General features: G+C 46.7%; 1 protein-coding gene across 3 annotated transcripts in view; it reads right to left on the bottom strand.

Annotated features, from left to right (window-relative positions):
* Window positions 1-9,717: 9,717 nt before the first annotated feature.
* Window positions 9,718-14,075, bottom strand: part of CCDC105 (coiled-coil domain containing 105) — a 47,762-nt gene continuing 43,404 nt past the window's right edge. For all 3 annotated transcript variants that reach the window (XM_040324989.1, XM_040324990.1, XM_040324988.1), the window contains exon 8: window positions 9,718-9,998. In XM_040324989.1, coding sequence (XP_040180923.1) covers window positions 9,816-9,998 — 183 coding nt within the window. In that variant the 3' untranslated portion in view covers window positions 9,718-9,815. The remainder of the gene's footprint in view (window positions 9,999-14,075) is intronic.

Raw genomic sequence — 14,075 nt, 5'->3', positions numbered from 1 at the left:
GCCGCGCCAGCTCTGCCCACAATTGGGAAACCTGTTGAAGCCTTTATCCCAGTGAGAGGAACGGAGAGGGCGCCATATTTGTTAAGGGAGCCGGCGCGCACGTCACTTCCGCACTTTCCATCTTTGAAGTGGGCATGGCCGTATTCTAAAGTGCACGGGCAAAGTCGTGTGCTTGGCGGTAGCTGCATGGTGTGCTTGAATCAACTTTATTGAGATGTGACAATGAGAATCTAGTAGCAAAACTAGAGTCAGTGGAGAGAATCTGGTCAGATTTTTACTTCAGTGTGAAGGAATGAGCCAGACTGGCAGTTCTAAACACTTTGGAAAATCCCCAGATTGTGTTCAAAGTTCACCATTTTGGCAAAATGAATTGGAGTCAATGAGGACAGTGAGACTATCCATAGGGGGGAAGGCCGGGGACACTTTAACCACTTCCATACAGGGCACTTACGCACCTTCCCGCCCAAGCCAATTTTCAGCTTTCAGCACTGTCGCACTTTGAATGGCAATTGCGCGATCATGCTACACTGTACCCAAACAAAATTGGCGTCCTTTTTTCCCCACAAATAGAGCTTTCTTTTGGTGGTATTTGATCACCTCTGCGATTTTTTTTTTTGCGCAACAACTAAAAAAAGGCTGAAAATTTGGAAAAAAAATTACGTTTTTATTTTTTTCTGTTAATTTTTTTGTAAATAAGTTTTCTCTTTCAATTACGGGCACTGATATGGCGGCACTAATGGGCACCGATGAGATGGCACTGATGGACATCGATGAGGTAGTACTGACGGGCACAGATGAGGTGGCACTGATTGGCGGCGCTGGTATGCGACACTGATGGGCACTGATGGGCACACATAGGTGGCACTGATGGGCACACATAGGCGGCACTGATGGGCACTCATGGGCGGCACAGATGGGCGGCACTTATGGGTGACACTGATGGATACTTATGGGTGGCATAGGTGGGCACTGGGCATGGATGGGCACTGTGGGGTGGCAGTGATGGACACTGTGGGGTGGCACTGATGGACACTGGGGTGGCACTGATGGACACTGTGGGGCAGCACTGATTTTGCCAGGTTGCCAGTCAGTGCCCATTTGTGGGCACTGATTGGCATCTTTTTCTTTTTTTGAATGCTTTTTTTTTTTTTTTTTTAACTTTTTTTTTTCAGGCTTTTTTTTTTTTTTGCCCACCCTGGTGGTCCAGGATGGGCATCCCTGGTGGTCCAGTGTGGCGATCCAAGGGGGGGCTGCGCTGATAAACAATCAGCGCGAACCCCCCCTGTCAGGAGAGCAGCCGATTGACTCTCCTCTACTCGTGTCTGTCAGACGCGAGTGAGGAAGAGCCATCAACGGCTCTTCCTGTTTACATTGTGATCAGCCCTCATTGGACACGGCTGATCACGTGGTAAAGAGTCTCCGCCGGAGGCTCTTTACCGAGATCGGAGATGCAGGGTGTCAGACTGACACCCCGCATCACCGATCGCCGCGATGCGCGCCCCCACGGGCGCGCGCGGCATGAAATCCTGCAGGACGTTCTGGAACGTCCTGTCAGGATTTCATAACCACTTCCCGGACGTAAATCGGCCATAGGCCGGGCGGGAAGTGGTTAATCACCTCATGAGCAGGGAGGGCAGGTTTTGTTTTTTGTGCACGTATGTTGTTATAATCAACGTTTAATCCAATAAAATGACGTAGAATCCCCAAAAATGTTCGGAAAGTTGACAACCCGGAGAATAAACTGTCACACAATATTTGCAGTAGGTCAGTGATCACTGAGGCGCCTTTCACACTGGGGCGGGAGGTGCGGTGGTGGTAAAGCGCCGCTATTCTTAGCGGCACTTTACCATCAGAATTTGCGGTGGTATTCGGCTGCTAGCGGTGCGGTTTTACCCCCCGCTAACGGCCGAAAAGGGGTTAATACCAGGGGTTTCCCATTGCTTTCAATGGGAAGGAGCGGTAAACACACCGCTCCAAAGACGTGGCTAGCAGGACTTTTGGAGTGGTCCCGCTAGCACACCGCTCCAGTGTGAAAGCCTTCAGGCTTTCACTCTGGAGAAACAGCAGCCAGTGAAAATGAAGAAAATGCTGTGTGCCTGGATGTGTGCGTTCTAAGAGGGAAATAGGACCAAATTCACCAGCGGCACTTTAAGGGGTGCACTACATATAAAAGTTGGGATAGATACCAAACATGTCAAGATTCAATATTACATGCAGCTCGTGAAATGATAAACTACGCTACCCAAAATCTTTCATAGGTGACACTTTAAAAAGCCTGGGTATCAGTTTAGAGTTCATCATTAACCACTTGCTTACTGGGCACATATACCCCCCTCCTGCCCAGGTGAAATTTCAGCTTTCGGCACTGCGTGGCTTTAACTGACAATTGCGCGGTCGTGCGACGTGGCTCCCAAACAAAATTGACGTCCTTTTTTTCCCCACAAGTAGAGCTTTCTTTTGGTGGTATTTGATCGCCTGTGCGGTTTTTATTTTTTGCGCTATAAACAAAAAAGAGCGACAATTTTGAAAAAAAAAAATACAATATTTTTTACTTTTTGCTATAATAAATATGCCAATTTAAAAAAAAAAAAAAAAAATTCTCAGTTTAGGCCGATACGTATTCTTCTACATATTTTTGGTAAAAAAAAAAAAGAAAATCGCAATAAGCGCAAAAGTTATAGCGCCTACAAAATAGGGGACAGAATTATTATTTATTTTTTTACTAGAAATGGCGGCGATCTGCGATCTTTATTGGGACTGCGACATTATGGCGGACACATCGGACACTTTTGACACATTTTTGGCGCCATTCACATTTATACTGCGATCAGTGCTATACATATGCACTAATTACAGTATAAATGTGACTGGCATTGAAGGGGTTAACACTAGGGGGTGAGGAAGGGGTTAAATGTATTCACTGCATTGTGTTCTAACTGTAGGGGGAGGGGGGTGACTGGGGGAGGTGACCGATCTATGTTCCTATGTACAAGAGACACAGATCGGTCTCCTCTCTCCCTGACAGGACGCTGTCTCTGTGTGAGCCGGCAATGAGAAATGACCTCATATGTTTACATATGAGATCATCTCTCATTGGCCGCACAGATCACATCGCAAACGGCCACTCTGATTGGCCGTTCGTGGCGATCTGTAATTGGCTGTGTCCAAGGGACACGGCCAACACAGAGTTTCCCCGCTGCGCGCGCAGGGAACGCCCAAAGGGGCGGACGTCGATTGACGTCCAGTTGGATATTCAGGTCCGCGCTGTAGCCGTCATTCGGCTATAGCGCGGGTCTCAAGAAGTTAATAATGGCCCTGGAATTATTGCTCAGCAGAGATAGCAGCCAAGGGACCCCAGAAGAGGAGGATCGGGGCCACTCTTTGTAAAACGAACTGCACAGTGGAGGTAAGTATGGTATGTTTGTTATTTAAAAAAAAAATGAAACCTTTACAACCCCTTTAACCACTTGAGGACCGCCGCACGCCGATATATATACGTCGTCAGAATGGCACGGCTGGGCACAAGGGCCTACAGGTACATCCCCTTTAAGAACCCAGCCGCTGGCGCGCTCGCAAACCCGGTCTGAAGCTCCGTGACCGCGCCCACGGGACCCGATCGTCGCCAGTGTCCCGCGATCGGGTCACAGAGCTGAAGAACAGGGAGAGGTAAGTGTAAACAAACCTTTCCCTGTTCTTCCTAGTGACAATGTCAGTGATCGTCTGTTGCCTGTCATAGGGAATGACGATCAGTGACGTCACATGCCCAGCCACGCCCCCCCTACAGTAAGAATCACACACTAGGGCACACTTAACCCCTACAGCGCCCCCTAGAGGTTAACTCCTTCACTGCCATTGTCATTTTCACAGCAATCAGTGCCTTTTTATAGCACTGATTGCTGTATCAATGACAATGGTCCCAAAAATGTGTCAAAAGTGTCCGATGTGTCCGCCATAATGTCGCAGTCACGATAAAAATCGCTGTTCGCCATCATTAGTAGTAAAAAAAAAAAAATATTAATAAAAATGCCCAAAAACTTTCCCAAATTTTGTAGACGCTACTTTTGCGCAAACCAATCAATAAACGTTTATTGCGATTTTTTTTACCATAAATATGTAGAAGAATACGTATCGGTCTAAACTGAGGAAAACAAATGTTTTTTTTTAGATATTTTTTGGGGATATTTATTACAGTAAAAAATATTGCATTTTCAAAATTGTCGCTCTATTTTTGTTTATAGCGCAAAAAAATAAAAACCGCAGAGGTGATCAAATACCACCAAAAGAAAGCTCTATTTGTGGGAAAAAAAGGACGTCAATTTTGTTTGGGAGCCACGTCGCACGACCGCGCAATTGTCAGTTAAAACGACGCAGTGCCGAATCGCAAAAAAGGGGCCTGGTCCTTTAGCTGCATAATGGTGGTTAAGTGGTTAAGCCGCATTTTAGTCTGACTTCAGGGTTCCTGCACAGATTACTATTAAAATCGCCCCCGAAGTTGCCAAAAGTAGTGCAGAAACTACTTTTGGAAATCGGTGCGGCGCTGCCAACTTGGCGTTGTACCAATTGGGACGCTCCTGCTGCCAGCAATAGGTTTCGATTTGACATGTCAAATCGCATTTCAAATTGCCCCAATGTAAACAAGGGCTTATTGTCAAAACTTGATTGAACAAGCTGAAGTTAGAAGCTGATTGGCTACCATGTATAGCGGCACATGGGATTCTGCACGCTCCAAGGGTCTATTAGAACCCTATTGTCCCCCCTGCCCAGCACAGATCAGGCTTGATTGGCTACAGTAGTTGGGAAGGGGGGAAGCTGTGAACCCGGATGTGATGAAATGCTTGTCTCTTCCGGCTCCACCACTCACAGAGGCAGGGCCGCCATCAGGGGGGTACAGGCAGTAAACCTGTAAGGGGCCCAAAGGTCCCCAGGGGCCCGGATGGCAACCCCCTTTAAGAAGGGGTCCGGAGGTTGCCAGGGGTCCGGAGGTCAACAGGGCCCCAGATGGCAACCCCCCTTTTTATTTATTTATTTTTTATAAAAAAAAAATATATTTGTTTTAATATATTTTTATTTTATTTTTTATTAAAGGGACAATTTTTTTAATTTATTTTTTTAGAGGTCCGGAGGTCCCCAGGGGCCCGGGACGGCAACCCCCCCCCCCCTTTTTTTTAATAAAAATATATATATTTTTTAATATATTCTTATTTTATTTTTTATTAAAGGGACAATTTTTTTTTTTAGGGGTCCGGAAGTCCCCAGGGGCTAGGAGATCCCCAGGGCCCCGGATTACAACCCTCCTTTTTTTTTATAAAAAAAAATCATTTTTTTATTTCTTTTATTTTTTATATATATATATATATATATATATATATATATACATATATATATATATATATAAAATAATATTATCATTATTATTATTATTATTATTATTATTAAAGGGCTCAGAGGTCCCCAGGGCCCCATGTGGCAAACCCCCTTTTTTTTTTATAAATGTTTATTTTTTTATTTTTGTTTATATATATTTTTTATTTTTATTAAAGGGCCCAGAGGTCCCCAGGGCTCTGGATGGCAACCCCCCTCCCCCTTTTTTTTTAAATGTTTTTTTTTAAATATATTTAAATATTTTGTATTTTTTTTTCTTTTTATTAAAGGGCCCAGAGGTCCCCATGGCCCCTGATGGCGGCCCTGCACAGAGGAGACAAGATCACTGCTGTAAAAGTGATTGGGGGGCCGGTCTTTATTACAGGAAGGAAAAGTCTCACACTGGATTACTGCACAGATCTGGAAGAAATACACAAGAAGAATACACATGAAGAATGGATTCAGGCAATATTTGCTCATCCCGGAGTTCAGCTTTAAAGTGGTTGTAAAGCTCAGACATAAAGAATGAACAAATCATATCCCTCTATAGTAGGATGACCAGACATCCCCGGTTTCTGGGGATAGTCTGGTCAATGTCCCCGGAGCCAGTCTGTCACCGGACTCGTCCCCGGATTTCAGTGGTATGGGGGGCATCTGGTACTCTCACCCCGGGTGCAACATTTAGGGGGGGCATACAATCATTACTGTGCCCCCCAAGTGTGCTGTGTTTCTCCTGTCTCCCATGATCCCTCTGGTGCGGGCGGCCTGTGTGTGTGTGTGAGAACAGCGGGGGGGAAGGGTGACGTTAGCATACGGCGGCTATTGGAGAAGCTCTTGGCAGGGGATACTGAGGATCGTCTGGGTGTTAGGAACTACATGGAGAGGTGAGCAAAATCAACCGATCTACACTGTTCATGTAGGGGCAGGGGGAGGGGGGGTGAGTAGTGCAGGAATCAGGTAGGTCAGTGTAGGAACCAGGTAGGTTAGTGGATAGTGTAGGTATCAGGTAGGTCAGTGTAGGAATCAGGTAGTTCAGTGTAGTGATTAGTGTAGGAATCAGGTAGGTCAGTGTAGTGGTCTGGTAGGTCAGTGTAGGAATCAGGTAGGTCAGTGTAGGAGTCAGGTAGGTCAGTGTAGGAATCAGGTAGGTCAGTGTAGGAATCGGGTAGGTCAGTGTAGGAGTCAGGTAGGTGGGTGTAGGAATCAGGTTGGTCAGTGTAGGAATCAGGTTGGTCAGTGTAGTGATTAGTGTAGGAATCAGGTAGGTCAGTGTAGGAATCAGGTAGGTCAGTGTAGTGATTAGTGTAGGAATCAGGTTGGTCAGTGTAGTGATTAGTGTAGGAATCAGGTTGGTCAGTGTAGTGATTAGTGTAGGAATCAGGTTGGTCAGTGTAGGAATCAGGTTGGTCAGTGTAGTGATTAGTGTAGGAATCAGGTTGGTCAGTGTAGGAATCAGGTTGGTCAGTGTAGTGATTAGTGTAGGAATCAGGTAGGTCAGTGTAGGAATCAGGTAGGTCAGTGTAGTGATTAGTGTAGGAATCAGGTTGGTCAGTGTAGGAATCAGGTTGGTCAGTGTAGTGGTCGGTGTAGGAATCAGGTAGGTTAGTGTAGGAATCAGGTCAGTGTAGTGGTTATTGTAGGAATAAGGTAGGTCAGTGTAAGAATCAGGTTGGTCAGTATCGTGGTCAGTGTAGGAATCAGGTAGGTCAGTGTAGTGGTCGGTGTAGGAATCAGGTAGGTTAGTGTAGGAATCAGGTCAGTGTAGTGGTTATTGTAGGAATAAGGTTGGTCAGTGTAGGAATCAGGTTGGTCAGTATCGTGGTCAGTGTAGGAATCAGGTAGGTCAGTGTAGTGGTCGGTGTAGGAATCAGGTAGGTTAGTGCAGTGGTCAGGTGTGGTAATCAAGTTGGTCAGTACTAGAGGAAGGGACTCAGCGAGTGCTAAAAGTCTGGCAGGGGTGCAAATTTCTTGCCTTGTCCCGGGCGCGGACAACCCACGCTACACCACTGACTGCATATATAAATTGAGGAAACAATGCGTATAAAAGAGATTACAATTTGCCAATAAAAAAAAAATATGTCCCTGGATTTCATTTTAAAAATCTGGTCACCTTACTCTATAGTGTGTACTTGTTTCACTCCAGAGCACTAAGACTCATTTCTGTCTGCTGTCCTGTTCCTTTGGTATCAGCATTAGTCTCTTCTGACAATTAGGGAGAAACAGTGACAGGGGAGGGAGCTCTAGCACACAGCCTCTGATTGACAGCCTCAGCTCTGTTCTGTGTGGAGGTGGGTGTGTCCCTTCCCTCCAATCAGCTCTCAGGCCTCGTACACACGACAGAGTTTCTCGGCAGAATTCAGCGAGAAACTCGGTCAGAGCCGGATTCTGCCGAGAAACTCTGTCGTGTGTACACTTTAGGCCCGATGGAGCCGCCGAGGAACTCGTCGAGAAAATAGAGAACATGTTCTCTATTTTCTCGTTGTTCTATGGGAGAACTCGGCCCGCCGAGCTCCTCGGCGGCTTCAGGGCTGAACTCGCCGAGGAACTCGACGTGTTTGGCACGTCGAGTTCCTCGGCCGTGTGTACGAGGCCTCAGAGCTCTCATCATGGAGCTCTGCAGAGTGTGACTTTAGCTCCATACCCCCTTCTTTCTGACAGCTCAGACTAACTTTTTTTAAATCCTGGACTTTGAAAGGTTGTAGAGAGGAGAGAAGACAGCAGATAAACAGGTACAACTTATGTAGGAGGATTTGTTTCATCTTTGTGTATCACCCGATGTCAGTCACTTTACTGGGTATATGGAAGGGTTTACAACCATTTTAATGCTCCCTTACTTTATTTTCTTCTTTTTGTGGGGGTGGGTGGTGCACAGTATAATTAGGGGTCCATTCTGCTATTTCTGTACTCAGGATACCTCTCCCCTCTCAATTCTTGATAATAGGGTGACCACATTTCCAAACTACCATTCAGGGACACCCCCCCTTCCCAAAAATCAGCTTGTGGTGTAACGAATCACAGCACAGTGATTGGACACAAGAGGCGGGATTTATGATTTCTCCAATCACAAGCAGGGGGCGGGGATTGTGCTCCTCCAGGCATTCCCGGCCAAGCATACCTCCCAACATTTGAAACATCCAGTGCGGGACATTCTTTTAACTTTTCATTCAAGTTGTTGAGCGGGGGGGGGGGGGTATTGAAGTTGTTGAGGAGCGGGGGGGGGGGATGGACGCCGGATCGAAGTTGTTGAGCGGAGGGGTTCCATATCTCCCAACATTTTAAAATTTCCCTGAGGGACATTTTTGTTGAGCGGGAGGGGGGGGTGGGGGCTTTCCGCGACTCGGAGTTGTTGAGCGGGAGGGGCCGCAGATCGAAGTTGTCGAGCGGGGGGGGATCGGAGTTGTTGAGCTGGGAGGGGGGCGCAGATCGGAGTTGATGAGCGGGGGGGGTGGGCGCAGATCGGAGTTGTTGAGCGGGGGGTGGGCACAGATCGGAGTTGTTGAGCGGGGGGCCGCGCGGATCAGAGCTGTTGAGCGGGGGGGTGGAGCGGATCGAGGGGGCGTGAATCGCGGGGGGAGCCGCGAATGGCGTGACTCCTGCACTGATCGCGGGATTTAGCACGAAACGCGGGACAGTCCCGCGAAATCCTGGACGGTTGGGAGGTATGGGGTTCCGCTGATCAATCGAAGTTGCTGAGCGGGGGGGGGGTTTGCCGCCAGATCGAAGTTGAAGTTGTTCAGTGGGCGTGAATCTATCCAATGTTGTTAAGCGTAGGGGGCAAAGTTGTTGAGCAGGGGGGGGTTCCGCGAATCAATCGAAGTCGTAGAGCCAGAGCGGGGGGGTTATGCCTCTCACCTACCTGTGCACTGCCTGTCGGCTCTCCTCTCGCACACCGCTCCGGTCAATAGAGCATGTCTCCACTCTGTGCTCCCCCTTCTTGCAAGGCTTCGTGTACGGGAAAATTCACCCGTTCGCGGGACTGCGGGAGGATGCAGTCTGGGCGGGAGAAACCCGCAGAATCCGTGCGGGTTGGGAGGTATGGACAAGTACTGTCAGTGAGTAAAGCGGTGATGTGACGGCCTTTTTTAGGGGCATCAGATTGGCCGGGGGGGTGGCTGTGTCAGTTTCATTCTGGGACACTGTATTGTCCTGGAATGAATGTGCCCGGGACAGACCTGCAAAATGCGGGACTGTCCCGGGCAATCCGGGACACGTAGTCACCCTACTTGATACCCACACTTCGTTCTTTGGCATCAAGCTGAAGCGGCACAATCCGGGATTTACACTCACTTTGCGGCGCATTAAGCAAAAAATCTACTGTAAACGTTCAGCCACAATAAAAGTCTTAAGCTTCAAAAATGTTTTCTGCAGAGTTTTTCTTTAATAATGACTTTTAATAAAGCAAATCAATGTTGTTGCGGTTGGTTGATGTGACATCCTCTCGGCTGTCTCTCGGCTCACAGGCACAGCCTCTCTCCCCGACCCTTGGTGCTCTTCGTTCGCATTCTGGCGGCGGCCCGGTCAATGCGCTCCCCCCACAGCTTGTTGTCCTGGTCTTCTCGCAGCTTCATCTGTGCCACGTGTAAAGAGTCGAGTTGATCCTGCGCTTTACCAAGAGATTGCTCCAAAGAAGCAGAGCCCTGAGGGACAGAAAACATTATAAATATTATACACAAATAGCGTGCATATATAAAAATAAAATTGCATAGCCGTATGTAAACTTTGTTCGGTTGCAAAATTGATTGTTGTCAGATTATTTTCAATCCAAATCGAATGTAAGAATGCAGAAAATGCTACATTATGGCCAATTAGAGCCTCTGTCTCTAATCATGTGCTTCCTAAAAAAATAATAATAAAAAAAAAACCCATTGGAATCCTGCGCCCGGCATATGGATTAGGGGGGCAGCGCATCTGAATTGTATAAAAGACACCTGTCCACAGAATCTCTTTTTTCCATTCGAACCTCACCAGGGCCGCCATCAGGAATTGTGGGGCCTCTTACACAGCTTCAGGCATGGGCCCCCTGGAGCAGAGAACCGGGGTGGGGGTGCTGCCGCCTCAAATTGAGAAGCGGGGGGGCTTCCGTTCATTGAAAAGCGCGGAGGGCGTGAATTGAGAAGCAGGGGGTGCCAAGAATTGGGGGGGGTGGGGGTTGCCCTGGGGACCTCTGGCCCCTTAAAAAAAATTAATATATATATATATATATATGAAAAAAATATATAAAAAAGAAGGGGGGTAGCCATCCGGGGCCCTGGGGACCTCCGGGCCCTTTAATAAAAAAAAAAAAAAATATATATATATATAAAAAAAATTAAATCTTTTTTTTATAAAAACAAAAAAAGGGGGTTGCCGTCCGGGGCCCTGGGGACCTCTGGGCCCTTTAATAAAAATAAGAAATAAATATAAATATATATATATAAAAACTATTTTTTTAATAAAAAATAAATAAAAAAGGGGGGGGGTTGCCATCTGGGGCCCATTGAGGACTAGAATGAGAAACATGGCTCTATATCCTTACAGGTCATGTTTACAGGATTTCCCTGAGATGAAAAGGCAGTTTAACTGATTTAATCACCTGTGCAAAACAATGGAAATCTTGAAAACATAACCTGTTTGGGTATAGAGCCGTGTTTCTCATCTCCAGCCCTTAATGGAAATGCTGAAAACATGACCTGTTGGGGTATAGAGTTGTATAGCTCTATCTATCTATGTCTCTCCCCCTCTCTCTTTATCTATCTATCTATCTATCTATCTATGTATCTGTATATCTATCTAATTATCTATCTATGTATCTATCTATCTATCTATCTATGTCTCTCTCCCTCTCTCTTTATCTCTATCTATCTATCTATCTATCTATCTATCTATCTATCTATCTATCTATCTATCTATCTATCTATCTATCTATCTATCTATCTATCTAATTATCTATCTATGTATCTGTATATCTATCTAATTATCTATCTATGTATTGGTCCTATCCAATCCCTATGTATGTCTGCAGGTCCCATTGTAAAAATTGGGCTGACTTTACTGTTTTGTTTTTTTAATTTAATGAAAGTGTCTTTTTCCCCCTCAAAAATTGTGTTTAAAAGACCGCTGTGCAAATACCGTGCGACATAAAACATTGCAACGATCGCCATTGTATTCTCTGGAGTCTCTGCTAAATATCTATATATAATGTTTGGGGGTTCCAAGTCATTTTCTAGCAAAAAATACCGAATTTAACTTGTAAAGAAACACAAGTCAAAAAAAGGTTTGGGCATTAAAGGGTTAATGTGCTTTGTTCTCAGGCAGCCAATCAGATTTGAATTTTCAACTGCCAGCTTGTTGATTGGTTAGTGTTTGAAGCCTCACTTGCGGTGACAAGAGAATGGAGTGGGAGGGATCCCCTCCATTCCAAGACTTCCCTTCCCTCCCCGACCAATCCCAGAGAGACTAAGGATCGACCAGACTCCTCCCAGGAGAAGGAATGGAAGTGATGGGAGTGGGCGGGGTCTAGGATGACCACGTGTCCCGGATTGCCCGGGACAGTCCCGCATTTTGCAGGTCTGTCCCGGGCACATTCATTCCAGGACAATACAGTGTCCCGGAATAAAACTGACACAGACACCCCCCACCCCTCCGAGTCAATCTGATGCCCACAAAAAAAGTTGCCACATCACCGCTTTACTCACTGACAGTACTTGTCCTGGCCGGGAATGCCTGGAGGAGCACAATCCCCGCCCCCTGCTTGTGATTGGGGAAATCATAAATCCCGCCTCTTGTGTCCAATCACTGTGCTGTGATTCGTTACAGCACAAGCTGATTTTTGGGAAGGGGGGTGTCCCTGAATGGTAGTTTGGAAATGTGGTCACCCTAGCGGGGTCTCGAGCTACAGCGTGCGTCCCAAATCCTCAATCCCGGAGGGGAAGGACCAAAGACATGGTAGTGGGTGGTGACCGGAACTATAGCGAACGCTCCGATTCGTCACCGACCCGGACAGAGGCTAAGGGGGTTGGGGTCGCCAATTTTATTCATAGATGAAATCCCTCCTTTATTAACCGACCAATCCTGGAGAGACTTGAGGCGCCCGTGTTATCTATTGGGCGAACGTGATGGAAAGCAGGCGGAAAAGGACTAGGGAGTGGGCGTGGCCTGTCCATGATCGAGCACAGCTCTAATCCCTCTCTTTCCTGATCGACCAATCATGCTTCATCCGGGGGTGGGACAAGGGGGTGCTGTGAATCGGCGGTGACAAGAGGGAATGGGCTAGAACCAGCAGTAGAGGGATAGTGTAGGCGGGGCGCAAACGCCAAGAGAGGGCGTGTACTGTGTAAGGTGCATGGTTTGTTATGTGGAAAGGGGGCGGTGAAGACAAAAAAAAACACACCTAGCTCCTCCCCCCGCACATGGTACTTCTGTCTGCTCCGCAACGAGCCCTGTCAGCTTCAATCCGCTGCTTCTCTATATCAGACCCCAACAGGTCATGTTTTCAGCATTTCCATTAAGGACTACAATGAGAAACACGGCTCTATACAGGTCATGTTTTCCATTATTTTGCACAGGTGATTTAATCAGTTAAACTTCTGTTTCATCTCAGGGAAATCCTGAAAACATGACCTGTCAGGATATAGAGCCGTGTTTCTCAATCTAGGGCTAGATTCAGTAAGGGCAGCGTATCTTTGTGCGGGCGTAGCGTATGTTATTTACGCTACGCCTCCGCAACTTAGACGAGCAAGTGCATTATTCACAAAGCACTTGCTCCGTAAGTTGCGGCGGCGTAGCGTAAATGGGCCGGCGTAAGCCCGCCTAATCCAAATGTGGAAGGGGGGCGTGTTTTATGTTAATGTATGATGACCTGACGTGATTGACGTTTTTTACGAACGGCGCATGCGCCGTCCGTGTACAAATCCCAGTGTGCATTGCTCCCAAGTACGCTGCAACAACGTATTGGTTTCGGTGTGAACGTAAATTACGTCCAGCCCTATTCGTGAACGACTTACGCAAACTACGTAAAAAATTCAAAAATCGAAGCGGGAACGACGTCCATACTTAACTTTGCGTGCGCCTCATAGAAGCAGGAGCAACGTTACGCAGAAAAAGCCTTACGCAAACGACGTAAAAAAATACCGCCGGGGCGCACGTACGTTTCGGAATCGGCGTATCTAGGTCATTTGCATATTCTACGCCGAAAACTACGGAAACGCCACCTAGCGGCCAGCGTAAATATGCACCCTAAGATACGACGGCGTAAGAGACTTAGGCGTAAATTCAGAGTTACGACGACGTATCGACTGATACTCCAGAGTAACTCTTACTGAATCTAGCCCACAGTCTTTAATGCAAATCCTGAAAACATGACCTGTTGGGGTATAGAGCCGTGTTTCTCATCTCCAGTGCTCTAAGCTATGTTAACAGATCATGTTTTCAGGATTTCCCTGAGATAAAACTGCAGTTTAACTGATTAAATCATCTGTGCAAAATGATGGAAATCTTGAAAACATGACCTGTTGGGGTACAGAGCCGTGTTTCTCATCTCCAGGCCATGTTAACAGGTCATGTTTTCAGCATTTCCATTAAGGACTAGAAGGATGAACATGGCCATGTTTTCAGGATTTCCCTGAGATGAAACGGCAGTTTAACTAATCAATTCACCTGTGGAAAATAATGGAAATCCTGAAAGAAAACACGACCTGTTAGGATATAGAGCCGTGTTTATTATTCTAGTCCTTAAT

The sequence above is a fragment of the Rana temporaria genome, chromosome 9, assembly GCF_905171775.1.
Source record: "Rana temporaria chromosome 9, aRanTem1.1, whole genome shotgun sequence".
NCBI classification, from domain to species: Eukaryota; Metazoa; Chordata; class Amphibia; order Anura; family Ranidae; genus Rana; species Rana temporaria.
The sequence above is the reverse complement of the archived record's forward strand: the minus strand, read 5'-3'. Positions and strand labels throughout refer to the sequence as shown.